General features: G+C 43.4%; 1 protein-coding gene across 1 annotated transcript in view; it reads right to left on the reverse strand.

Annotated features, from left to right (window-relative positions):
* LOC141075418 (venom factor-like) overlaps nt 1–26,915 on the reverse strand; it is a 397,441-nt gene that overhangs the window by 28,614 nt on the left and 341,912 nt on the right. The window contains exons 31-35 of the mRNA XM_073562451.1: nt 26,635–26,694; nt 24,792–24,882; nt 16,950–16,995; nt 6,094–6,181; nt 5,860–5,949 (exon numbers count right to left, since the gene is read on the reverse strand). Of these exons, the coding sequence (XP_073418552.1) occupies nt 5,860–5,949; nt 6,094–6,181; nt 16,950–16,995; nt 24,792–24,882; nt 26,635–26,694 (375 nt within the window). The remainder of the gene's footprint in view (nt 1–5,859; nt 5,950–6,093; nt 6,182–16,949; nt 16,996–24,791; nt 24,883–26,634; nt 26,695–26,915) is intronic.

The following is a 26,915-nucleotide window of genomic DNA, read 5'->3' on the forward strand; positions in this document are numbered from 1 at the left end:
GTCAACTCCATGTCTGCTCTCAAAGTGCCTGGCCGTGTATCCTCCCACAAATGCATTATGGCCTGCCTCTGCTTGCACAGCCGCTCCATCATGTGCAGGGTGGAGTTCCACCTTGTTGCAATGTCGATAATGAGGTGGTGGTTGGGAAGGTGGAGCAATCGCTGCAGCTTCTGCATACGAACGGAGTGTACAGGTGACCGGCGGATGTGCGCGCACAGTCTTCGCACCTTCTGGAGCAGGGCTGTTAACTCCGGATAATTTTTGAGGAAGTACTGCACCACCAGGTTCAAGGAGTGAGCCAAGCAAGGTATGTGGCTGAGTTTTGAAAGGGCTATGGCTGCCACAAAATTACAGCCGTTATCACTAACTACCTTGCCTGCCTCAAGATGTACACTGCCCAGCCATGACTCAGTTTGTCGCTTCAAGTACTCGGCCAGCACCTCGGCGGTGTGTCTGTCGCCCAAACACATCATCTGCAACACAGCCTGCTGACGCTTTCCACTAGCTGCTCGATAGGGGGACACCTCGTGTGCAACAGTGGCAGCTGCAGATGGAGTGCTCGTATGACTGCGCTCTGTGGACGAGCTTTCGCTTCTGGAGGAGGAGGAGGAGGAGGGTCGAACGCCTACAGCCAACTGTTTCCTATACCGTGGGCTAGGCAGCACTGTCCCACCACCGCTGTCCCCTGTGGACCCTGCATCCACCACATTAACCCAGTGTGCAGTGATGGACACGTAACGGCCCTGGCCATGCCGACTGGACCATGCATCAGTTGTGAGGTGCACCTTTCCACTCACTGACTGCTTGAGTGCATGGACAATGCGGTCTTTTACATGATGGTGGAGGGCTGGGATGGCTTTGCGAGAGAAGAAGTGGCGACTGGGTAGGTCATAGCGTGGTACTGCATAGGCCATGAGTTCGCGGAAAGCTGCGCTTTCCACCAACCGATAGGGCATCATCTCAAACGAGATTAGTTTGGCAATGTGGGCGTTCAAACCCAGTGTACGCGGATGAGAGACTGAGTACTTTCTTGACCTACTCATAGTGTCTGGGAGGGTGAGCTGGACTTGAGAGCTGCATATGGTGGAAGTAGCGGTGAACAGGGCGGACTGAGAGAGGGTTGATGATGGTGATGGAGTTGATGTTCTTTCTGATGGCCTAGATTCAGTATTTCGTTGATATAACAGTGGGATTCCCTGACTGCTGTGGCCTTGCAACGACACCTCAACATTTGCTGTTGTGCTAACCGGTGGGCTTACAGTGGGAGAAACAATGTAGCGTTGCTGACTACCTTCTTTGTGATCAGTTGCACATGTGGCACTTGAGGTTTGGTGTTGTGTCCACGCTTGCAAGTGCATGGTGGTTAAATGTCTAAGCATGCAACTGTTATTCAAATTTTTCAGATTTTTCCCTCGGCTAAAGGTCTTTGCGCACTTCTTACAGATAACCTTGGCCTGATCATGAGGATTTTGTTAAAAAAAGTGCCACACTGCACTCTTCCTACTTTGGCAGACATTTTGCGGCCTAGCACGCTGTGATCTTTTGACCCTCTGGACAAGCTGTCCAGCAACTCTTTTGATTTTTGGAACCTGTCTTTGGAGTGCTCTGGGCCTGCCAGATAACAGCTGTTGCGATGTCGATGTCTGCTGTGGATGCTCCTCATCTGAGCTATTGGAAGCAGCACCCTCTTCCCCCAATGGATGCCAATCTGGGTCAACAACTGGGTCATCCATCACCTCCTCTTCAATGTCATGTGCACCATCCTCTGTGTCACCGTATATGGTGGTATAGTGTGCGGGAAGGGGCACCTGAGTCTCATCAGGGTCAGAATCTGGCTCTGTACACTGCGAGGACAATGTAGTGCTCTGAGTGAATGTACCAGCAGAATCATCTATCAGCGGCTGTGCATCAGTGCACTCCATGTCAGATTCATCTTGGCTTGGGTAATACACCATTTCACTTGATAATCCAGGCATGGTATGTGAAAACAGCTCCATGGAGTAATCAGTAGTATGGCCTGCGTCATCCTTCAATCTTGGTTGGGGTGAAGGACACAAGGAAAGGCGTGGTTCATGAACATGAGCCTCCAATGACGACTCAGTGCTTTTACTTTTTACAACTTCAGAAGAGGAGGCGATAGAGCTGGAGGCTGAGTCAGCAATGTAAGACAAAACTTTTTCCTGATGCTCTGGCTTTAAAAGCGGTTTGCCAACTCCTAGAAAACTAAGCCTTCGAATCCTTATGGAGCCAGACGATGACGCAGGCTCAACACCTCCTGCATTCGGTCCTATTTTGCTCTTGCCACTACCATCAGATCCACCACCAACACCATCATTACCAGCTGCCAACCCCCGCCCAATTCCACGGCCTCTTCCACCAGCCTTCCTCATTTTTTGCAGAAATGTAGACAAAATCCAACAAACTATATAGTAATGTAAAACAAGGTACAAGGTGTCTATAGAACAGGGGAGATTTTGAATTTCTGCACATACTTGTGGACACTGGACACTTATGGATTGTGTGAGGCCCACTGAATATCACAGCGCTATGTCACAGGCTTGATGGCACAGGTGTGAAAAAAGTGACTACAGGATAAGGGAGATTTTGAATTTCTGCACACACTAGTGGACACTGGACACTTTTGGATTGTGTGAGGCCCACTGAATATCAGAGCGCTATGTCACAGGCTCGATGGCACAGGTATGAAAAAAGTGACTACAGGATAAGGGAGATTTTGAATTTCTGCACACACTAGTGGACACTGGACACTTTTGGATTGTGTGAGGCCCACTGAATATCAGAGCGCTATGTCACAGGCTCGATGGCACAGGTGTGAAAAAAGTGACTACAGGATAAGGGAGATTTTGAATTTCTGCACACACTAGTGGACACTGGACACTTTTGGATTGTGTGAGGCCCACTGAATATCAGAGCGCTATGTCACAGGCTCGATGGCACAGGTGTGAAAAAAGTGACTACAGGATAAGGGAGATTTTGAATTTCTGCACACACTAGTGGACACTGGACACTTTTGGATTGTGTGAGGCCCACTGAATATCAGAGCGTTATGTCACAGGCAGAAATTGGCTAGTGTATCACAAACTACAAGGTGTATGTAGAATTGGGCCGAATATGAATCTCCCTAGAGTGTAGGTCTGTAAGAACGGAACAAGTCCTCCACTTATCCTTCCACAGTGACACACAGATAGCTTCACTGTAGCCGTGATAACAGCCGTTACACTGTACTGAGAGGAGCGTGCACGTACACGGCTGTCCGGTGTACTTAAAATTGTCAAGCTCCGTGTTTTTTAAGTATACGGACTGACACACGCTGTCTCTCTATAGTTTTGAATGTGATCAAACAGCAAATATATTTAACTGTTTGAAAGCTAGACAAAACTAGTAGGTGCAGGTCTGTAAGAACGGAATATGTCCTCGACTTATTCTCACAGAGTGACACACAGATAGCTTCACTGTGGCCGTGATAACAGCCGTTACACGGTACTGTGTGAGGAGCGTACACCGCTGTATGGTGTGAAAAAATGCACGCTCAGTACCTCAGCAGGACAAAAAAAAATTGGGATTGCTTTTAAAAAAGCAGTTTTCAGAGCAGTGGGTAAACAGCAATGCAGCTGTCAGGAAGCCTTAGAAGGCAGCCTAACAACCAACACCGCTGATCCACCACAATATAGCCTCCCCTTGCACTGCACACACAGTGACTGGTGTGTTGTACAGGCAAAATCGCTAGCAGCAGAAGCAGTTTTTTTTTCTTCTTCCCTGCCTAACGCTCTCCCTACAGAATCAGCAGCAGCAATCTCTCCCTATGCTAAGATCGGCAGAAGTAAGATGGCGGTCGGCGTGCACGCCCTTTTATAACCCCTGTGACGCCCACCAAAGCAAGCCAATTACTTGCATGCCCTTCTGAAAGATGGTGGTGACCCCTGCCTATGTCATCACGTTGCCCACAGTGTCCGTGGATCCTGATTGGCTGAAAAAGAGCGCCAAACAAACTTTTGAAACTCGACTTTGGCGCGTAAGTCGCCGACCTCGTGGCCGACCTCATCCTAGGGTCGGGTTTCGTTTCATGAAACCCGACTTTGCCAAAAGTCGGCGACTTTTGAAATTTTTTTAGACCCATTTCGCTCAACTCTACTGCTGAGTATTAGTTTCCTCACAAAATTATTTAAGCCTAGAAAAAGTTGAAAATCACTGCTGTTTTGCGCAGGACAAAATTTTAGACCTTTACTTAGTAAGAAGCTTTCTCCTTCAGTAAGAGAAAAAATCTTAACTGTTTGTGATTTATTTGATTTTTTATACTCACACCTCATTTCTATGAAAGTGGTATTTATTTTCGTTTTTATTTTATTTCTGTTTTTCTTCCTCCTTGTTTCCCCCTGGTCTTTCTTTTCGGTTGAAAAATAATATTTTATTGTGTTTTGCTCCAAAAGAGGTGGTGTTGTCGTAGCCTCGGAGGAGGAGGCTGATGGCGTTGTGGACGATTGTGGAGGTGGTGGTGATAAGAGCAATACCATAATTTGAAAATAAATCTTGCCAAATCAGACAAGATGATTTTCTGGATTTGTTTCCTCATTGTGACTCTCATAGTTGTGGTCTACCTATGATGTCAATTACAGGCCTCTCTCATCTTTTTAAGGGTAAGAACTTGCACAATTGGTGGCTGACTAAATGCTTCTTTCCCCACTCTATGTTGGGAAGTAAGGAGAGGTATATGAACACCTTATCCATGGGTTCCTTTTGGCAGCCCACGTCATTAAAAGTAAATCTTCGGACATTGGCAACTCAAATGTTACATTCAATTTTGTGCCTTTATCCCAAAGAAAATATATAGCGTGATTGAATATCTGCTTTCTTAGGTCAAAAATATCCCAAGCACTTAATAGTGCTATAGTTCTGGAAGAACAGGACCACAACTAAGGAAATATATTGCTGATGACTTACTACTCTTATGGTTGATGGAAAATCTTAAAAACATCTGGTGATGCATTCTTGCTTTCTCTTCTCTTAAAATATGACCTTGACACTGAGAGAAGAAAACCTGTGAATGACTAATGACATCCTCATTGTCATGATCAAGACTGGGTTTTGGGTCTTGTCTCTCCTTTATCGGTCTGGTCATGTCAGGGGTTAACTTTCTCTGCCTTGTTCCGGTGTCAGGTCTGCTATTTCGCTGCGCTGCATTCTGCAGGCAGTGCCAGTTATTTCCTGTCTACGGCGTGTGTAACTGGCTCTGGTGAAACCCTGATTTGTCCTGCTGCATTTAGCTGTCTTTGCCCATGTCTATTCACTCCTCTCTTACCCGTCCCGACTCTGGGTGTCCCTGTGTGTTTGGATTCCCCGGTACTCGACTCTGCTTTGGCTCTGACCTGATTCTGTCTCTTCCTTCTGGTACTTCTGCTACGGACTGGCGCTGACCTTTTGGTGCTCTTCTGACTCTGTGTTTGGGATTTCCCTTGGTACTACGCTACTCTCTGGTAGCGACCTGGCTTGTCTGACTATTCTGCTGCCACCTGGTGGTAGCCTAGCTGCTCATTACTCAATGCTCATTCATTAAATCCTATGCATTTTTTTAGGTCAATTTCTGTGGTCCAAGCTGGTCTTGCAAGGATGACATCACATCAGTCAGTTAACCGCTGCAGGCAATCACTGCTCTATAATTGAACAATTTAATCATGCACAAGATTGATGCAGGACTGGTGCGATATCCTGGAGAAGAGGCCCACATAGTGGTAGTGGTTTTATCAGGTGATTAACAATTATTAAATGTTTTTAAACAATTTCCTGCCATTTCGAACATCCTCCTTTTTCACTCAAGTGATACAAATAGGATTGACTACTCACCCGATCTAGATAGATAATTAGAGCTCCTTTATCAAATGCCCCTTTGTTAATTTCAAAGAAAGAGATGTACCTGTCCACGCCATTCTTAAGCTGGAGAGGAGAAAAATGTTCTGGTTAGGACCACACAACAGCCCTGATATTTATGTACCGTGAATTGCAGATAAGAAAACCACGAAGAAGAAGATTGCCTACAATACTTCATCAACATCCTTTCCATTGATCGTCTTTACTCACTCTTTTTAGGTCTCTTTCATCCGGTGAAAATCCAGTCATCATGGAAACATCAATGATGGACATAGTGGCATCTTCTGGTTGGAGGTGTCTGAGGACAACCCAAGCATTTGTTAGTGGCTTTTGGATATATATACATCTTGATACCATCCCTAAGGTCTAGGTATACAAAATCTGACATTATACATATTAGAACCTCATTATTTCCCTTTCTATGTAGGTGTGTTGTTGACTTTTTGAAGCTGAGCTACAACGTGTGAAATGAAAAATGCTGTCAAAGAGAATCCAGCCAAATGGACGTAAAGTCCCCAATTCTTTCAGATGTAAAACTCTGTAATTACATCCTGTCGTACAAGTGAGATGATAAATCTAGTCCGAGCAATTTGCCACCTTTTATAAGACAAGAAAGAAAGTAAGGGTACATACTAGTTCACAGACTAGGGAAAACTTGGACATGACTGGGTTTTTCTGTGAGTTAGGACCCAAGAAAATGGCTTTTGTGTCTACTGAAGTCAAATGGAAGAATAAAATTGGAAGTGGAGGGAGGTGGAGATGTAGATGTAGGTTTATCTTCTGGTTATGATTCTTGTGTCATGACAGTTGGAGGTCTTGCTTAGTACATTTAGCTATTTTGAATAGTTTCCATTGGACGTACAGTGTAGCACACTTGGCTAAGTCATCCTTGAAGGTAAGACACAGGTTGAGATTCCCATAGAACCCGCTCCTGAGGAACTGTGATGGTGGTATAAAGCACCATTGGGGTATTTTTTTTCCTCTTGCATCAATACACTGTGTCTGGGAGGATTACCAAAACTGTACAAAAAAACACAACCTGCCAGACGTTTTTGAAACTTTTCTGATATTGATTTCTATATTTATCGTACTATATATATTGCTATTCTAGTAAATTGGCCATTTATTCCACTTTCACCCTGTGTGTTTGTTTTATATTTGAAGGCAAAGTGAGTGATGTCGATAGGGTAGGTGGACGAAGGGCTTCACAGCAGAAGTAAATTGGCAATTACATTTGTAATGGAATTCAAGAGAAACACTGAAAGATCCTCTTATATCTAATGACTTCCCAACGCATATACTGAATTCAAAACTGATGGGCATAAATATTCCAGGTGTAGCACCTCAACGTTCGGAATGGAAAAAAATATCTGGTCTGGATAAATTCTTGTGGTCTGGTCTGGAATGTAATTACATTTTTAAGCTTAGCCTGGTGACTAAAGGTGTGGTGTGGCATCTTGCACTAAGCAAAAAAAATGGAAGATAGGTGAAAAATTGTGACTGAATAAAGGGATTTGGTCAAGGATCTGGTTTGGGATTTAGTAGGGAAATTCATTTATTTTGAAGTCTAATCTGGAATCTGAATTAATTTTAAGCTCATGTAAAATGACAGGAGGTGAAGAGTGAAATATAGCAACTAAATGAAAAGGTCTGATCAGTGATTTGGTTTAGGGTCTGGACCGGGCCAGGGTCACATTTGCGAGAAACTCGCACGGGTCTCGCATCTCAATACCTGGCACTCGGACCGGAGCACTCAGCGTCTTAGAAATACATGCAGCCGCACACTCCGGTCCCGAGTGCCGGCGGCAGTGCCGGGTATTGAGACGCGAGACTCGTGCGAGTTTCTCGCAAGTGTGACCCCGACCTAATATTGGTATCTTGTCTGAGTTTAATTTTGGATCTGATTTGGGATCTCACAAGCCAGTGTGTGATGAAGCATGAGGTGAAAAGGACTCAAGAATGAAGAGTGATGACTAAATGAAGAGGTCTAGTCAGGAATTTGGCTTAGGCTGTGGTCTGGGGAATTACTTAACCCCATCAGCCCCCAAGCCTGTTTTCAACTTCATGACCAGGCCAATTTTTATAATTCTGACTAGTGATGAGCTAGTATGCTCATTGCTTAGGTTTCCCTGAGCATGATTGAGTGGTCTCCGAGTACTTGGAAGTGCTCGGAGATTTAGTTTCTGTCACCTTAGCTGCATGATTTACAGCTATTTGACAGCCTGAATACATGTGAGGAATGCCTGTTTGTTAGGGAATCTCCACATGTATTCAGACTGTCAAGTAGCCGCAAATTATGCAGCTGCGACAACAGAAACTAAATATCCGAGCGCTTCCAAATACTCGGAGATCACCCGAGCATGCTCGGGAAAACCCAATCAACGAGCATACTAGCTCATCACTAATTCTGACCAGTGTCACTTTATGAGGTAATAACTCAGGAACGCTTCAAGGGATCCCACTGATCCTAAGATTATTTCTTCATGACATATTGTATACTTCATAATAGTTGTAAAATTTATTCGATAGGGCAGGTGTTTATTTGTGAAAAAATTGGAAATTTGGTGAAAATTTGGAAAATTTAGCAATTTTCAAAATTTTAATTTTTATTCTCCTAAATCAGAGAGTTATGTCACACAAAATAGTTAATAAATAACATTTCCCACATGTCTACTTTACAGCAGCACAATTTTTGAAATATAATTTTTTTGTTAGGATTAGGATGTTATATGTTTTAAAAGTTGACCAGTGATTTCTCATTTTTCCAACAAAATTTACAAAACCATTTTTTTTAGGGACCACATCACATATGAAGTGACATTGAGTGGTCTATATGACAAAAATACCCAAATGTGACACTATTCTAAAAACTGCACCCCTCAAGGTACTCAAAGCCACATTCAAGAAGTTTATTTACCCTTTAGGTGCTTCACAGGAATTTTTGCAATGTGTAAGGAAATAAATGAACATTTAACTTTATTTATAAAAATTTTGCTTTAGACCCAAATTTCTTTATTTTCACAAGGGAAACTGGAGAAATGGACCCCAAAATGTTTTGGGCAATTTCTCCTGAGCATGCCGATAACCTATATGTGGAGGAAAGTACTGTTTGGGCAGACTACATGGCTCAGAAAGGAAGGAGTAACGTTTTGGAATGCAGACTTTGATGGAATTGTGTGCGTACGTCATGTCGTGTTTGGAGCAACCCTGGTTTGCATACGCAGTGGAAACATCCCACAAGTAACACCATTTTGGAAACCAGACCCCTTAAGGAATTTATCTAGATGTGTGATGAGCATCTTGAACCCCCAGGTGCTTCACAGAATTTTGCAATGTTGATCTGTTAGAAAGAAAAAAAAAATCCTACAAAAAATCCACGATAGCAGGAGAAAATGGACCCCAAAGTTTGTTGTGCAATTTCTTCTGAGTACACCAATAATATGTGGTTGAAAACTACTTTTGAGGCACAGTACAAAGCTCAGAAGGGAAGAGGGGCCATAATGGAGTTCAGATTTTGCTGGAATAGTTTTAGGGTGCCATGTCACATTGGCAGAACCCTTGAGGCGCCAGAAGAACAGAAACCCCCTACACTCCCTGACAGAAGTGATGTCGCTTATCTATGTTATGAAAATAAAAGCTTATAACCTGACGTTAAGTTCATCCATTGGTTGTATAAATTATTCTTTTGAAAGCTGAAACCCTCCGAAATGTGGTTTAGGTTAACAAAATAAATTGGCATCAATGCATAAATATTGATCATTTAATGGACACACAATGGTCAGATTTTGGCAAGACAATAGTTTTGTCGGCCAAAGAAAGTAATGTGATATTCAAACAAATAATTAACTTAAAATACAAATATTTGTTGCATAACATTGGTGAATGAAGTTGTGGTGCTCTTAGAGTCCTATTTAATATTTTGTGTGACTTCCATGAGCTTGAAGGACTGCATCAATGTGGTTCAACAATGATTCATACAATTTATTAATGAAGTCATCAGGAATAGCAAAGAATGCAGTCTTCCATGCCTCCCAGAGTTCATCTAGATTCTTTGGTTTTGTCTTCCAAGCTTCCTCTTTCATCCTACCCCAAACATGCTTAATGATGTTCATGCCTGGTGACTGGGCTGGCCAGTCCTTGAGCACCTTGATCTTTTTGCCTGGAGGAACTTTGTTGTAGAGATGGATGTATGAGATGGAGCACCATCCTTCTGCAGAATTTGACCCCTTTTAAGATTTGGAATATAAGAGGTAGCTAATACTTCTTGATATTTTAGGCTATTGATATTGCCTTCCACCTTGCAAATGTTTCACACACCCCCATACTGAATGTAACCCCAGACCATGATTTTTCCACCACCAAATTTAACTGTTTTCTGGGTGTATTTTGGATCCAAATGGGCTCCACTAGGTCTCCTGTAGTATTTGCGGCGGCTGCGGTGTAATTCTACTGAAGATTCATCAGCGAAATCCACCTTCTGCCACTTTTCCAGCGTCTATCTGTTCAGCAGGCTGTGTGACTTTGCAAATGCCACACGGTTTTTATTTGCCTTTTGTTTAGTGCTTGCTTCTGGGCACTGATTCGACCATGGAGGCCATTTCGAGACAGAATCCTACAAACTGTTCTAGTTGACACAGGGACTTGAGGTGACCAGGCCTGTTGGAGCTCTGCTGCAGTGGAAGAGGGGCTTGCTTTGGATTCTCTAACCAACAAACGTTCCTCCTGAGCAGTTGTCTTGCGGGGTCTGCTGGACCTGGGCTTGCCAAACACATCTCCAGTCTCTTCGAATCTTTTTTTTAATTATTTGTACTTGATGCTGAGACACATTAAAGGTGCCAGCCACCTCTGCAGTGGATTTGGTCTTCAGCCTCTTGATAAGCCAGGCTTTGGTCGCAGGGTGGATTTTTGGTATGTTGTCAGAGCTCAAGTTGCAGCTGAAGTGAAGGTCTGGGGTGCTGGATTTCTTTTTATACACACACACTAATTAACCGATCATTTACTGAGCACAGGTGAGGATGTAAACTAGGATTGGGTGCATTATATGACCAGGCGACAAAACTTTTGTCTTGCCAAAATCTGACCATTCTGTGTCCATTAAATGATCAATATTTCTGCATTGATGCCAATTTATTTTCTTAACCTAAACCACATTTTGGAGGGTTTCAGCTTTCAAAAGAATAATTTATACAACCAATGGATGAATTTAACGTCAGGTTATAAGCTTTAATTTACATAACATGGATAAGCGACATAACTTCTGTCAGGGAGTGTACATGTGAACTCATTTTACAAGCTACACTTCTTAATGAATTCATCTAGGGGTGCAGTGATCATATTGACACCACATGTGCCTCACAGAATTTTATACCATTGAGCGGTGAAGAAAGAATAAATTACATTTTTATCACTAACATAATGTTTTAGCCCCAAGTTTTTAATTTTTCTAAGGGCTTAAAGGAAAAAATGGATGTCACTTTGTTGTAAAAATTTCTCCCGAGTCCAACAATACCCTCCATGTAAATGGGAAATATTTTTTAGGCACAGCACAAAGCTCAGAATGGAAGGAGAGCCATATTATAGTGTAGATTTTACTATTATGGCTTGTGTGTGCCAGAACAGCAGAATGCCTCATAAATGATCCCATTTTACAAACTACGCCTCTCAATGAATTAATCTAGGGGTGCAGTGATCATATGGACACCACAAGTGTGTCACAGAATTTTATACTATTGGTTAGTGAAGAAAAAATAATTACATTCTTAGTCTTACACAAAAAATTTGTTTTAGCCCCAGATTTTACATTTTCACATGGCGAAATGAGTAAAAATGACACCAAAATTTGTCCCATGATTTCTGCTGAATGTAGAAATATGGCTGTACAATACTGCTTAGCCACACGGCAAGACTCGGGAGGGACGGAGCACAGATTTTCGTAGAATAGTTTGCAGACTCCATATACAGAGACCCTAATTGCTAGAAGAGAAGAATCCCCCCTCAAGTGACCCCACATTGGAAATTATACTCCTTTGGTAATTAATCTACAGGTGTAGTGATTATTTTGACTCCAAGGGTGTTTTGCAGAAACAGGCAGCAGTGGATGTTACTGCGTAAATTGCAAGCTGCTGTTGTAGTGACCAGTACGTTGCAGTCACCATTGCATTATGCCCAGCTCATGCTTCTGGAGGCATGCACACATAAATTAGGTGGGCTCTCATAACTAAAAAAAAAATGCCAAACATGTGGACACTATATGTGGTTTAGGTACACTGTGGGGCTCAGAAGGGAGGGGATATTTGGATTTGGGAGCACAAAATTAGCTAGATTTCTTTTGGGGTGTGAGGAGCCATTTCACTTTTCCAGAGACTTTGTAAACCAGTAACGTGGAAGCCCCCTATATTTTCATTGACAGGCGATGAACCTGAGTGCGGACTTGCTATTTTGGTGTATGAAGTTGAAGCTTTCACTGGGAACATTTTACATAACATTTGGGATTACATTTATCTAGTGCTCTATTCTGAGCACTTACTTTGAACTTTCCATCTAAATCACCAAGTGATGTGATTTAGGTGACACCCCCGAGAGATCCATTTACTATAATGAGGCAGCAGAGTTACTCTGGACTCCATCTGACCTATTTTCAGTGGTTTCCTTCTTTTCAGAAGTGCAAAAAACTGTGGCAGATCGCGCTTTTATGCTCGCCTAAAAAGACGAACAGCACCAGTTCACAGGCCAAACGGCATCCACAGTGCCTCCATATGACTCATTGTAGGGAATCTTTCGCCAGAGGTTCCATCTGAATCATGTATTTCAGAGATTTACACAGAAACCCCCCAGAGCACAGGATAAATGTGTGCTGAGCCTTACCGCGATGGGAGGTGGAATGGAAAAAGCAACAGCAGGTGAAGAATTGGTTTTATTTATTTCTTATGTCGTTCCTTGTGCGGTATAAGTGATTAGGCGACTTTATTCTTCGGGTCACTGCGATTACAGCGATACAAGAGTTATATTGTTTTTTTTTTTTTTGGTGGGTTGCTGTCACACATTAAAAAACCCTATTTATTGCATTGCCATATTTTGAGAGCTATAATTTTCCATTTCCCTTGCCCATATACCCACATCACACATCCACCATCCCATAGTCCCGTGCCCATATACCCACATCACACATCCTCCATCCCATAGTTCTATGCCCATATACCAATCATACATATCCGCCATCCCATAGTCCCGTGCCCATATACCCATCATACATATCCTCCATCCCATAGTCCCGTGCCCATATACCCATCATACATATCCTCCATCCCATAGTTCTGTGCCCATATACCCATCATACATATCCTCCATCCCATAGTCCAGTGCTCATATACCCATCACACATTCTTCATCCCATAGTCCCATACCCATATACATATCCGCCATCCCATAGTTCTGTGCCCATATACCCATCATACATATCCTCCATCCCATAGTCCCGTGCCCATATACCCATCATACATATCCTTATCCCAGAGTCCTGTGTCCATATACCCATCATACAATAATGTATGCAAATTGTTGTGGAATTAATGGCGCTATATAAGCGAGTAAAATAAATAAATACATATCCTCCGTCCCATAGTCCTGTGCCCATATACCCATCACACATCCTCCATCCCATAGTCTCATGCCCATATACCCATCACACATTCTTTATCCCATAATTCAGTGCCCATATACCCATCACACATCCTCCATCTCATAGTCCCATGCCCATATACCCATCATACATATCCTCCATCCCATAGTCCGGTGCCCATATACCCATCACACATCCTCCATCCCATAGTCTCATGCCCATATACCCATCACACATTCTTTATCCCATAATTCAGTGCCCATATACCCATCACACATCCTCCATCTCATAGTCCCATGCCCATATACCCATCATACATATCCTCCATCCCATAGTCCGGTGCCCATATACCCATCACACATCCTCCATCCCATAGTCTCATGCCCATATACCCATCACACATTCTTTATCCCATAATTCAGTGCCCATATACCCATCACACATCCTCCATCTCATAGTCCCGTGCCCATATACCCATCATACATATCCTCCATCCCATAGTCCGGTACCCATATACCCATCACACATCCTCCATCCCATAGTCTCATGCCCATATACCCATCACACACCCTCTATCCCATAGTCCTGTGCCCATATACCCATCATACTTATCCTCCATCCCATAGTCCCGAGTCGGGTGGCGCTGAGCAGGAAATTCCTGGAGATGTACTGTTATGTATCCTGGCAGTGTGGCTCTGCGAGCGGCTCTGTGTGCGGCCGCTGATGATGCGATTTTGTACGCTGGTAAAAATAGAACCTGGCAGTAATAGAGGAGGGGGTGATTCATTTCTGTCATGTGCTCTCTGCTCCTTTCTGGTGGGCTGACAATGGCTGGGAGCTTATGTTTCCAGGGATTCTAGATTTCTCCCACCCGGTCAGTGTCTGCTGAGGTGTTGCGGAGCGGGAAAACTGTTGGTCATAGCAACCAATCACAGCTCAGCTTCTTTTAAACAGCTCTGGTGAAGTTAAAGATGCTTCGTGATTGGTTGCTATGGGCAACACAGGCAGTGTAATATCTGTTGTGGTCAAGAAGATGTGCCTATGAAATAGATATATTATATATATTTAAATATATACAGTCATGGCCAAAAGTATTGACACCCCTGCAATTCTGTCAGATTATACTCAGTTTCTTCCTGAAAATGATTGCAAACACAAATTCTTTGGTATTATTTTCTTCATTTAATTTGTCTTAAATGAAAAAACACAAAAAGAATTGTCCTAAAGCCAAATTGGATATAATTCCACACCAAACATAACAAAGAGGGTGGACAAAAGTATTGGCACTGTTCGAAAAATCATGTGATGCTTCTCTAATTTGTGTAATTAACAGCACCTGTAACTTACCTGTGGCACCTAACAGGTGTTGGCAATAACTAAATCACACTTGCAGCCAGTTGACATGGATTAAGGTTGACTCAACCTCTGTCCTGTGTCCTTGTGTGTACCACATTGAGCATGGAGAAAAGAAAGAAGACCAAAGAACTGTCTCAGGACTTGAGAAACCAAACTGTGAGGAAGCATGAGCAATATCAAGGCTACAAGTCCATCTCCAAAGACCTGAATGTTCCTGTGTCTACCGTGCGCAGTGTCATCAAGAAGTTTAAAGCCCATGGCACTGTGGCTAACCTCCCTAGATGTGGACGGAAAAGAAAAATTGACAAGTGATTTTAACGCAAGATTGTGCGGATGTTGGATAAAGAACCTCGACTAACATCCAAACAAGTTCAAGCTGCCCTGCAGTCCGAGGGTACAACAGTGTCAACCCGTACTATCCGTCAGCGTCTGAATGAAAAGGGACTGTATGGTAGGAGACCCAGGAAGACCCCACTTCTTACCCCGAGACATAAAAAAGCCAGGCTGGAGTTTGCCAAAATGTTCTCTGGACAGATGAGACAAAAGTAGAGCTTTTAGGGCAAAAGCATCAACATAGAGTTTACAGGAGAAAAAAGAGGCATTCAAAGAAAAGTACACGGTCCCTACAGTCAAACATGGCGGAGGTTCCCTAATGTTTTGGGGTTGCTTTGCTGCCTCTGGCACTGGACTGCTTGACCGTGTGCATGGCATTATGAAGTCAGAAGACTACCAACAAATTTTGCAGCATAATTTAGGGCCCAGTGTGAGAAAGCTGGGTCTACCTCAGAGGTCATGGGTCTTCCAGCAGGACAATAACCCAAAACACACTTCAAAAAGCACTAGAAAATGGTTTGAGAGAAAGCATTGGAGACTTCTAAGGTGGCCAGCAATGAGTCCAGACCTGAATCCCATAGAACACCTGTGGAGAGATCTAAAAATGGCAGTTTGGAGAAGGCACCCTTCAAATATCAGGGACCTGGAGCAGTTTGCCAAAGAAGAATGGTCTAAAATTCCAGCAGAGCATTGTAAGAAACTCATTGATGGTTACCGGAAGCAGTTGGTCGCAGTTATTTTGGCTAAAGGTTGTGCAACCAAGTATTAGGCTGAGGGTGCCAATACTTTTGTCCGGCCCATTTTTGGAGCTTTGTGTGAAATGATCAATGTTTTGCTTTTTGCTTCATTCTCTTTTGTGTTTTTTCATTTAAGACAAATTAAATGAAGATAATAATACCAAAGAATTTGTGATTGCAATCATTTTCAGGAAGAAACTGAATATTATCTGACAGAATTGCAGGGGTGTCAATACTTTTGGCCATGACTGTATATGTATATATTAAATATTTATTTATTATATAGAGCTTTGCATGTGGAGTGAGTGTGGTTATGTGGAGTGGGTGGGCTATTTGAAGTGGGTGTGGCTTGATACACACACATACACACATACATACATACACTTATTTTTATATATATTGATTGCCATGCAGGAGCATGGCAATGGCTTATAACTGTCAGTGCTGCACTGACACAAACCCATGAGACCATGCTGTGAGCACGGTCTAAGGGGCTTGCCTTAGCCTGGTGACTCGAATGTCTTCATGATGACATCAGTTCACCATAGCAACTATCATGCTCCCTCCATGACGTCGCAGGGCCGCCAATCGGTGGGCAGAGGAGGGCTCCACCCTCTCCCTGCCTTCTAAATGCTGCAATCGCTATCGATCACAGCATTTGAGAGATTAAACAGTCGGAAGCATTGCGGGAAGCTCTCCCGGAAATGAGTGCCATGTGTCAGCTGTGATATGAGCTGATAACCCGGTGTTGATCGCGCGCACAGCTCCTGCACGGGCAAAATCACCTTGACGTACTCAGTATGTCTAAGGTCAGGAAGGGGTTAATACTGATACTGGGTCTGGGGCCTGAAGGTTTCTAGAATATGAATAAATTTTTGGACAGGAAAGTGACTCAGCTGAGATTCAATGTCTCATTTCTAACACAATTTGTAGACACAGAATATTATATTTCAAGTCATGTAGTAAAATGAATAAAAGTAAGTGACATAAAGTAACGAACCGAAGAGAAAGGAAAGACAAACCTGAAGCAAATGTTAAGAGATATTGTTTCCAAAACATCGGGTTTGACTGTTAGAAAAGGAAAATCACAATAAATTCATGTTCTAAAAATATGCTTATATCACATACCGTACACGATCATAATACATCACCACACATTACATGACTCGTATCCATTCAGGTAGAATTTGACACTGCAATCGGCAATGATTCTGCTTCAAAACCCATTTGAAACCCAAGAACAATCCACATTCAATCATGTGAATGGAACCTTGTTCTCATATTTAAAAAATACTTCCTATTAGAACTCTAGGAGGATTCCAAATTTCCATTGGAATGACCTTATATTAGCCTTTCGTGGATCTACAAAAATTCAAAACTGCAGTTAATTCTTGTGAATACAGCCTGTTTCAGGATATTATTGATTGGGTTGCTATCATCCTTCAAAGTGGATGACAAAAGTGAAATATTTTAATTATCCACATAGTAATTTAGAAGATTATGCTAAAATGTATAATTTGCTTTAGATGATTTTCTTCTGGATGGATTAAGGTTGTTGGAGGTCCATTTGTAGAAAAAAGGTTGAGATCAAACATAATTGTGAATTTTATCAAAGGAAATGAACGGTAGTTCACAAAAAAGATTTAGACTTAGTATATCGTCAGACCATGTGGTCTTAGGATTCTGAGAAGGGAAGCAAAATTATAAAAAGGACAGTGACTTTCTATATATAGTTAAATTTGAAGAACTTTCACACCATACTACAAAATAAGCTAAAAGCCCAAAATGATCCCAACAATAGTTAAGACTCCAAAATTAAATCAGATCTGAGATCAAACCCTAAATAGGATCCTAAAATAAAAGTAGACCCTAGACTAGACTCCAAAATATTTTATAAAAATAAGACCAGACTCAAAAATTCATATATCACATCGTCAGCTTTAAGAGGTTTTCCGGCCTTAAGCTCCAAGTCGGCAGTCACTTTTGAAAACTCACAGAGCGCACACTGCATGCTGTGAGGATTCTTTGGTGATGGCAGATTTGCACACATACAAGCTGCATGACAACTAGACATGTGTGGTCTCATTCAATACAGTGAGGATGATCATGTCTAGTCGGAATGTGGCCAGAGTTATGCAAATACCATCTCTAGCACTGGAAAATCCTTAAAACATGCAGAGCACACGCTGTGGGGATTCACAAGACTGCAGTCAGTGTGACCGCCGAATTGTAGCTTAATGCCGGACATCTCTATTAATATAGACTCCAAACCAGAATCTAACTTTTATTCAGACCCTAAAGTTGATTGATTCCCCAGACCTGACCTTAAAATAAAATAAGACATAAGATCAAATCCAAGCACAATTGAGATCTTAGACCAAATCCATAAGTTAAACCAGACCCATGAATCTTTAAAATGAATTGAGACCCCAGAAAAGACTAAAAATAGTCTATATCCCACACCAGATCTCAAAGCTGTTTGAGACCTCAGTACAGACTCTAAAGAATTAGGACCTCAAATAAGATCTTAAAAGTAATTTATACCATAATCAGACTCTGAGAAACAATGCCAGATTTAGGTGAACACCAGATGAAAAACCTGTTTATTTATGTGAAATGACAGGTCTTTAAATTTTGACACCAGACCAGACACCAAAACATACCAATGCCTCAACCCAAAATCAAGTGAGATCCCAAGTCAAATCTTATCAACTATTTAGACTTTAGACTACTATTTAAAACATCACTCCATCTCAAGTAACGTTCTGACGTTGACCTATGTCTAGACGTGGTTTTAGCGGCACACAAATTTGAAATGAACCAGAAAAATTGAGCAGAATAAAGGGGTTGTGGAGGAAACGAAAACCACTAAATAATTTTTGGTGGTCGAGGTCTGGATTGGTCATGCTCTTCATTCTTTTCTTACTATGTGGCCTTGATGCCTTCCAAATGACAGCAGTATTAAAAAACCTTTAAAGCAGGATAAACACCAGCATCAGGACGATCACATAAACTCCTGACACTAGCTGTAGTGAAACCTCCACCAGGGGGAGCTGGTGAGGGAAGAGAGGTTATACACTAAGAGCAGCAACCCTGAGCAACAGCACAGGTGCCACAGGTAACGAGAGAGAATAGTCAGACGAACCGAGTCAGAAACTAGCAGGAGCAGACGTACCAGAAGGAGCAGCAATACACGTAGTCAAAATACCTAAGCCGAGAGTCAGAAAGCCAGAACATGAGCACGGGGTCCAAAACGTGAGACGAAATACGTGGTCGGGGTACAAGCCAGGGAGTCAGATGCCAGAGAGGGAACATAACAGCAGAGACGAATACCAAGAGACGGGGTCAGAAATCAGTCCGGGTCATAGACGTGAATATCAGTCAAAGGCAGGAGGATAACCAGGGTACAAGGGTCAGCGGCTCTAACCTGCAAGCTTGAGCTATCACTAACACTGGTCAGCAGGCTGTGAGGGATTGAAATAGCCCAGCTAGCTCCAGAACGAGGCTGAGGAGATTAACCCCCGCATGCCCAGTCTGGAGTAAAGACAGCAGAAGATAAACTCCGGACTGGACCATGACAGTACCCCCCTCTCAATGGGGGGCCACTGGACCCCCAGGCTTCCCTGGATGATGAGCGTGAAAGGCCCGGACCAACCGATCCGCATGGACCGAACGCGCCGGCACCCATGACCGATCCTCAGGACCGTATCCTTTCCAATGGACCAAGTAATGAAGTGAACGACGGAGCATACGAGAATCCACCACCTGTTCCACCTCGTACTCGGTCTGCCCATCTACCATAACAGGCGGCGGGTGCGAGGGAGACTCGTCAGAGGAAGGCACCGACGGCTTCAAGAAGCGCTTTATGGAACACATTAGGAATCTGTAATGACGGAGGCAACCGCAGGCGAAAGACCACAGGATTAATCACCTCTAAAATCTCATACGGACCAATAAACTTGGGACCCAACTTAGCAGAGGGAATTCTCAGCCTTATGTTTTTGGTGGATAACCATACCTTATCCCCCACCTGATAAGTCGGCCCCACCGAGCGTCGTTTATCTGCAAAAAACTTATATTTGCCCTGAGCCTCCCCAATGTTTCTCTGAAATTCCCTCCAAACCTCCTCCAACCGCAAAAAGGCTGAATCAGCCCCTGGACACTCCGAATCTAGTCTGGAGGATTCACCAAAATGAGGGTGAAACCCATAGTTGCAGAAGAAAGGAGAAGAACCAGTAGACTGATTGACACGATTATTGAAGGCGAATTCCGCCATAGGTATCATAGAGCACCAATGATTCAAATGAAGAAATGTAACTTTAAACTCCAGCGGACAAAATCCTGGATGCAAAATTTTAAAAAGTTTTTTCTTGCATTAGCAAAGATTTTTATTATTAAAGTCCATCATAAAATAAATCCACACTTCTGGACAGTAGATAAATAGATTAGGGGAAGGGGGGGGTTAGCCTCTCAGACATAGAGCACCAATCATCCTGTCTGGAAGTGACAAGACACCGCAGGATCTGCTCTAAAGACTGATTGGTCCTTTCAGTCTGACCATTGGTCTCGGGATGGTAGGCCGATGAAAAGGTCAGACTGATGCCCAGCCTTTTACAAAACGCTCTCCAGAATTTAGACACGAATTGCACCCCTCTATCAGACACCACACTGACAGGCACACCATGCAACCGAATCACATGCTCAATGAATAGCTTAGATAGAGTCTCAGCATTAGGAAGGCCCGTTAAGGGTACAAAATGTGCTTGTTTACTGAACCTATCCACAGCTACCCAGATCACGGTTTTGCCATTAGAGGGTGGAAGATCGGTGATAAAATCCATGGACAGGTGAGTCCACGGTCTATCCGGAATTGGCAGTGGCACCAATTCCCCGGCCGGCCGGTTGTGGGAGGCTTTAGCGCGGGCACAAGTTTCACAGGAGGACACAAAACCAGTGACGTCAGAAGTCAACGAGGGCCACCAGAACAGTCTAGTGATGGCTTTACGAGTGGCCGAGATTCCTGGATGCCCACTCAGAGCTGAGTCGTGGAACTCCCGAAGCACTCTTAACCGATACTGGACAGGCACAAAGAGCTTATTTTCAGGTATGGACGGGGGAGCAAGAGATTGGGCCTCCCGAATCTCCTGCTCCAATCTCTGGGACACCAAAGCCACCACCACCCCACGCTGAAGAATGGAGGAAGGAGGCTTCGGAGGCGATACCGGATCTAGGCTGTGAGACAAGGCATCCGCCTTCACATTCTTGGAACCTGGTCTGAAAGTGATGGAAAACTGAAATCGGGAAAAAAAAAGTGACCACCTTGCCTGTCTCGGAGTCAGACGTTTGGCGGATTCGATGTACGACAGATTCTTGTAATCTGTAATGACAGTGATACGATGGACAGCCCCCTCCAAAAAATGCCTCCATTCTTCAAAAGCCAATTTAATGGCCAACAACTCTCGGTTACCCACATCATAATTCCTTTCAGCAGAGGAAATTTTTTTAGAAAAGAAGGCACAGGATCTTAAGTTAGTTAATGTGGTGGGCCCCTGGGACAACACAGCCCCCACTCCCACCTCAGAGGCATCCACTTCTACGATGAATGGTTTAGACAAGTCAGGTTGCACCAGTATCGGAGCAGTCATGAAACATTCTTTTAACAAAGAACACGCCGCCACAGCTGGAGCTGACCAGTTTTTAAGATCCGCTCCCTTTTGGGTGAGATCAGTGAGGGGTTTGACCACTTGAGAGAACCCCTTGATGAATTTTCTATAATAATTGGCGAAACCCAGAAATCACTGAAGACCCTTGAGATCTCTGGGTTGCACCCAATCCACAATGGCCTGTACCTTCCTAGGGTCCATACGAAACCCCTCAGCGGACAGGATGACCCCTAGAAAGGACACTTCTTGAGTAAAAAATGAACACTTCTCCAATTTGGCAAAGAGTGAGTTCTCCCTGAGCCTCTGGAGAACCGCATGAAGATGACCCATATGACTTTGTCTATCAGAAGAATATATCAGTATATCGTCAAGATAAACAACTACAAAACGTCCAATAAAATCAGAAAAAACATGGTTAATGAAATTCTGGAATACCGCTGGTGCGGTAGTCAAACCGAAGGGCATAACCAAATTTTCAAACAGACCCTCAGAGGTGAGAAACGCAGTTTTCCATTCATCCCCCTCCCGCATACGGATGAGATTGTATGCTCCCTTGAGGTCCAACTTAGAGAACCACCTGGCCCCCAACAATTGATTGTACGAATCAGGTATCAGTGGGAGAGGGTAGGCGTTCTTTATGGTTATTTTATTCAGTTCTCGAAAATCGAGGCATGGGCGTAAACCACCATCCTTTTTTTTTACAAAAAAGAACCCCGCTGCCATGGGAGAGACAGATGGCCGTATATGCCCTTTACGGAGGCTCTCAGAGATATACTCCTTCATAGCAGCCCGCTCAGGGCCGGAGAGATTGTACAGCCGGGCTTTGGGCAATTTGGCATCGGGAACAAGATCCACGGCACAATCGAATGGGCGGTGTGGTGGTAGGACCTCAGCCTCCTTTTCGGAGAACACATCCTTAAAACCCTTTAGGTACTCCGGAATACCCTCCAGGTTGACGGATGACATAAACACAGTAGCAAGACAATTTTCAGAACACCCAGGTCCGCATTTTACAATATCCCGGGACCCCCAGTCAATAACTGGGTTATGCCGTTGCAACCAGGGAAACCCTAACACCAGGCCAGCAGGGAGGTTATCAAAAACAAAGCATGACATGCGCTCCTGGTGTAGGGCCCCCACCCTGAGGGTAAATTCTTTAGAACTGAAATGGAGACCATCCTTAGTGAGAGGTGTAGAATCAATAGCCACAATTTTTAAGGGAGTCCCCAACCTAACTGTCCCTAATCTACAGCGAGCCACCAGCTTAGAGTCAATCAGGTTCAGGGATGACCCACAGTCTACAAAAGCCGAAGTATGGAAAAAGCCGTTCTCAACACCAATTTCCACTTTTAGCAGTACTCTTGAAAAGGAAGAAAAAGGTACCTGAGAGTCTGGGTGACCTCCACGATTATCACCCAGACTCAGCCGCTTGTTAGTCAGAGGACAGGAGGTGCAGTCTTTTTTCCATTGTCCGGGATCTCCGCAGTAAAAACACAATTTTCCATCACGTCGCCGTCTCCTCTCTTTCTCCTGGGGGTTGGTGGCTCCCACCTCCATAGGTTCAGATGGAAGCAAAACATCAGGGTTAGCAGGGAAAAACGGAACCCCTCGCTGAGTAACACCTCTCTCCCACAGTCTCCGATCCATACGGATAGCCTGACTCATAGCCTCCTCCAATGAACTGGGAGGTGGATGGAGAGCCAGAGCGTCCTTCAAGCAATCCGACAGTCCCTTCCTGAACAGACATCTCAGTGCAGAGTCGTCCCAGGACACCTCAGTGGACCATCGACGGAATTCGGAGCTGTACCATTCGGCTGAGTGCTTCCCTTGCCCCAGACCCAAAATAGTGTCCTCTGCCACCCTAACACGGTCTAGTTCGTCATAGATAAGTCCTAGGGCCTCAAAGAACCTATCTACCGACATCCGTTCAGGGGCAGTAGGGGGCAACGAAAAAGCCCAGGATTGGGGACCCTCCCTAAGTAAGGAGATAACAATCCCCACCCGCTGAGTCTCATCCCCAGATGATCGGGGTCTAAGAGAAAACCATAATTTACAACTCTCCTTGAATATATGAAATTTATCTTTTTCTCCAGAAAATGTGTCAGGAAGTTTAACTGAGGGTTCAGGAGAGTGCAAAATAACATCTACAGAGTCACCTGGTGGACAATCAATATGAGAGGTGTCTCCCTGCATGGTCTTAATAGTCTCAGTCAGTTCTTTCTGTAAGTGGGTCTGAGACATGACAAGGGACTGATGATTCACAGAAAAGTCCTGCGCCATCTGCGTCAAACTGGACACTTGATCTGCCAAGTTATGCAGCAGATCCATGGCCAAAGAAAAAAAAATGCAAGATCCCGTTTAAATGTGAGGTTAGTGATAATGTAGTGAAACCTCCACCAGGGGGAGCTGGTGAGGGAAGAGAGGTTATACACTAAGAGCAGCAACCCTGAGCAACAGCACAGGTGCCACAGGTAACGAGAGAGAATAGTCAGACGAACCGAGTCAGAAACTAACAGGAGCAGACGTACCAGAAGGAGCAGCAATACACGTAGTCAAAATACCTAAGCCGAGAGTCAGAAAGCCAGAACATGAGCACGGGGTCCAAAACGTGAGACGAAATACGTGGTCGGGGTGCAAGCCAGGGAGTCAGATGCCAGAGAGGGAACGTAACAGCAGAGACGAATACCAAGAGACGGGGTCAGAAATCAGTCCGGGTCATACACGTGAATATCAGTCAAAGGCAGGAGGATCACTAGGGTACAAGGGTCAGTGGCTCTAAACTGCAAGCTTGAGCTATCACTAACACTGGTCAGCAGGCTGTGAGAGACTGAAATAGCCCAGCTAGCTCCAGAACAAGGCTGAGGAGATTAACCCCCGCATGACCAGTCCAGAGTAAAGACAGCAGAAGATAAACTCTGGACTGGACCATGACACTAGCCAATGTGAGAAAGTTTTGCTCAGCGGAGCTCAGATTTCAAGAGGACCCAGGAGAAAAACAGCTGTTAAAATGGGAATTTGGAGAAGGCCTTTGAGTTGGCGTGTGACAAAGGAACTGCCTTTCTTATACTCTGACCAAATCCTCTTCTAAAAATGTTAACGCTAGATAAAGAAATAAGATTATGCATTACTAAATCCTCCAAAAGTGGATGGATCTACCAACACATCTCCTCTCTAGATCTATGTCATATGTTTCTCACTTACCAACATTTTCATTTTGCACTTTGACCGACAGATGAAAGTTTTGGCATTCTTTTTCCGCCTCTGTCAACAGTTCATAGTAAACAGCCATCACCTAGCCAAGAAGGGATCATTAATATCCTTGTTGAATTTACAGGGTTTTCAAAGATTAGAAAAACAGAGATGATTTCTAATTAAATAAATTCCACACCTGTCCACGGGTTTTATGTGGTGTCTCAGTTCTATGTACTTTAATAAGGGAAGCTGTAACACCATATACAACCTACATGTAGATGTGTTGCTCTTTATTTAAAGAAAGCAGACATTTTTTTCCTATATTGGACAACTCTTTTAAAGAGTAACTAAATTTTAATATATATATATATATATAATCATCCTTTGTAAAGCTTTCAATACTCCGTTATATTATTTTTTGTTCTTCTCACTCAAATACCACAGTTAAAGTGGTATCTTTACTGCCTATTTAATAGGCTACTTGGAACTGCTGTTACACTAATTATCAACACTTTCCTGTGTGAGCTTCTCGGCTGCTCTTGCCCAAATTCAGCCAAAAATGTTTGTAAATAGTGTTTGCATATAGATCCTTGCTAGAGCAGCAGCTCAGAGCTGTAGTGACACCGATGGTGTCACTGACGCAGCCTAGGGGGGTGCTATCAGGGGGAACGTGAACGAGCGCAGGGAGTGAAGGAACAAGACACGTAATGCACATGGATCTGAGACAAAGCAGTAAGCACAGGACCTGGAACTAAGTCACATGATCAGGGGGCGGAGTCACCGCGCATGAGGACAGGGAAGGCAGCTGAGAGCGTGGAGTACAGGGCACAGAGAGTTAACGTAGTCAAAGGAGAGTCAAGGGTCAAAAGCCAGATGAGAGCATGGTACCTAGGGATAAGACATAGAGTAAACAGAGACAAGCCGAGGAGTCAGATAACCAAGAAGGACAGGGCAGTACAAAGCAGGATGCAGAGGCAAAAGTCAGGGGACAAACTGGGTCATACACAGCAAAGCACACACACAGACAGAGGCACAACGTTTACAGACGAGTAACCTGGGTCAGCAACCACAAACTTAGTATATAGAAGCATCACCGACACTAAATCCAGGAACTGCCAACATTAAATAGCCGCCCCGGAACAAAAGAGAGGCGAACTAGAATTAACCCTGACCTGACCAGGATGGAGGCGGAACCATCCAGTCCAGAGTCATGACAAAAGAAGCCTGTAAAGAAGCATTAACTATGTAGTTAAAATAGTATTTTCAGTATGGTGTTTAAGAGAGATGAGAGCAAAATAGCATAGTAGAGTATATTACAAAGATTTATAGCTTTGTAAAGGCTGATAAATAATTAAATAAATTAAAGTTTAGCTACCTTTTAAGAATGTTATCAAAAAACTGTCAACATGCAAACCTTTTAATGTTACATTTTTATTTGCATTTTTACTTGTAGTTAGACAAGGCACTTTATGTCCCCACGAGTCTGTTTTACCCACTTGTAGGCCCCTTACGGACCATAATATTGTTCTTCTGTGAGACAATGCTTTTTGACCTAAAAGTAATGTTTTCTCTGAAGACTTAGCGCTGTTATTAAGCAGGTAGTTTGAGTATCAAATCAAAGTTTGAGTATGGACCAGAAAAGTAGCTAGACCTTCCTTCAACATCAAAGGTGTAATTCGGTGTTATCCAAGCCCTATATCTTAAAGTCTTGACTAACCTAGGAATAACCATAACCACAGACTTGGTATGGTTCATTATTAATTGTCTAAAACTAGATTTAGATTAGATCCATAAAAAACAGTTGTGTGCTTGTAAGGTGAATTCCATACCCTTATGATGTATATAGCTTTACCGTTAGTGAAGCTTGTCCACGCCCCTTTGCCTTGACCACAAATTCTTTGTTTATATTCGTCTGTAAAGAAATAATACATTCATATCCAGTGACTGCTTATAATTTTCAGAATATTAAGAAAAATTTGTATTTGTCTACAGATGGGTGTCATTGCAGGAATCATAGTCATTTTTGAAAGCTATTTCATGGATCAGAAATTGACTCATAGGATAGCTATGACTCAACCTGTTCTACTAACTATAGCATCATCTCTAATCTACCCAGTATTTGTAAACTTGGTT

Source organism: Dendrobates tinctorius, unplaced genomic scaffold, assembly GCF_039654945.1.
Source record: "Dendrobates tinctorius isolate UK_male_01 unplaced genomic scaffold, ASM3965494v1 ptg000351l, whole genome shotgun sequence".
Classification (NCBI taxonomy): Eukaryota; Metazoa; Chordata; class Amphibia; order Anura; family Dendrobatidae; genus Dendrobates; species Dendrobates tinctorius.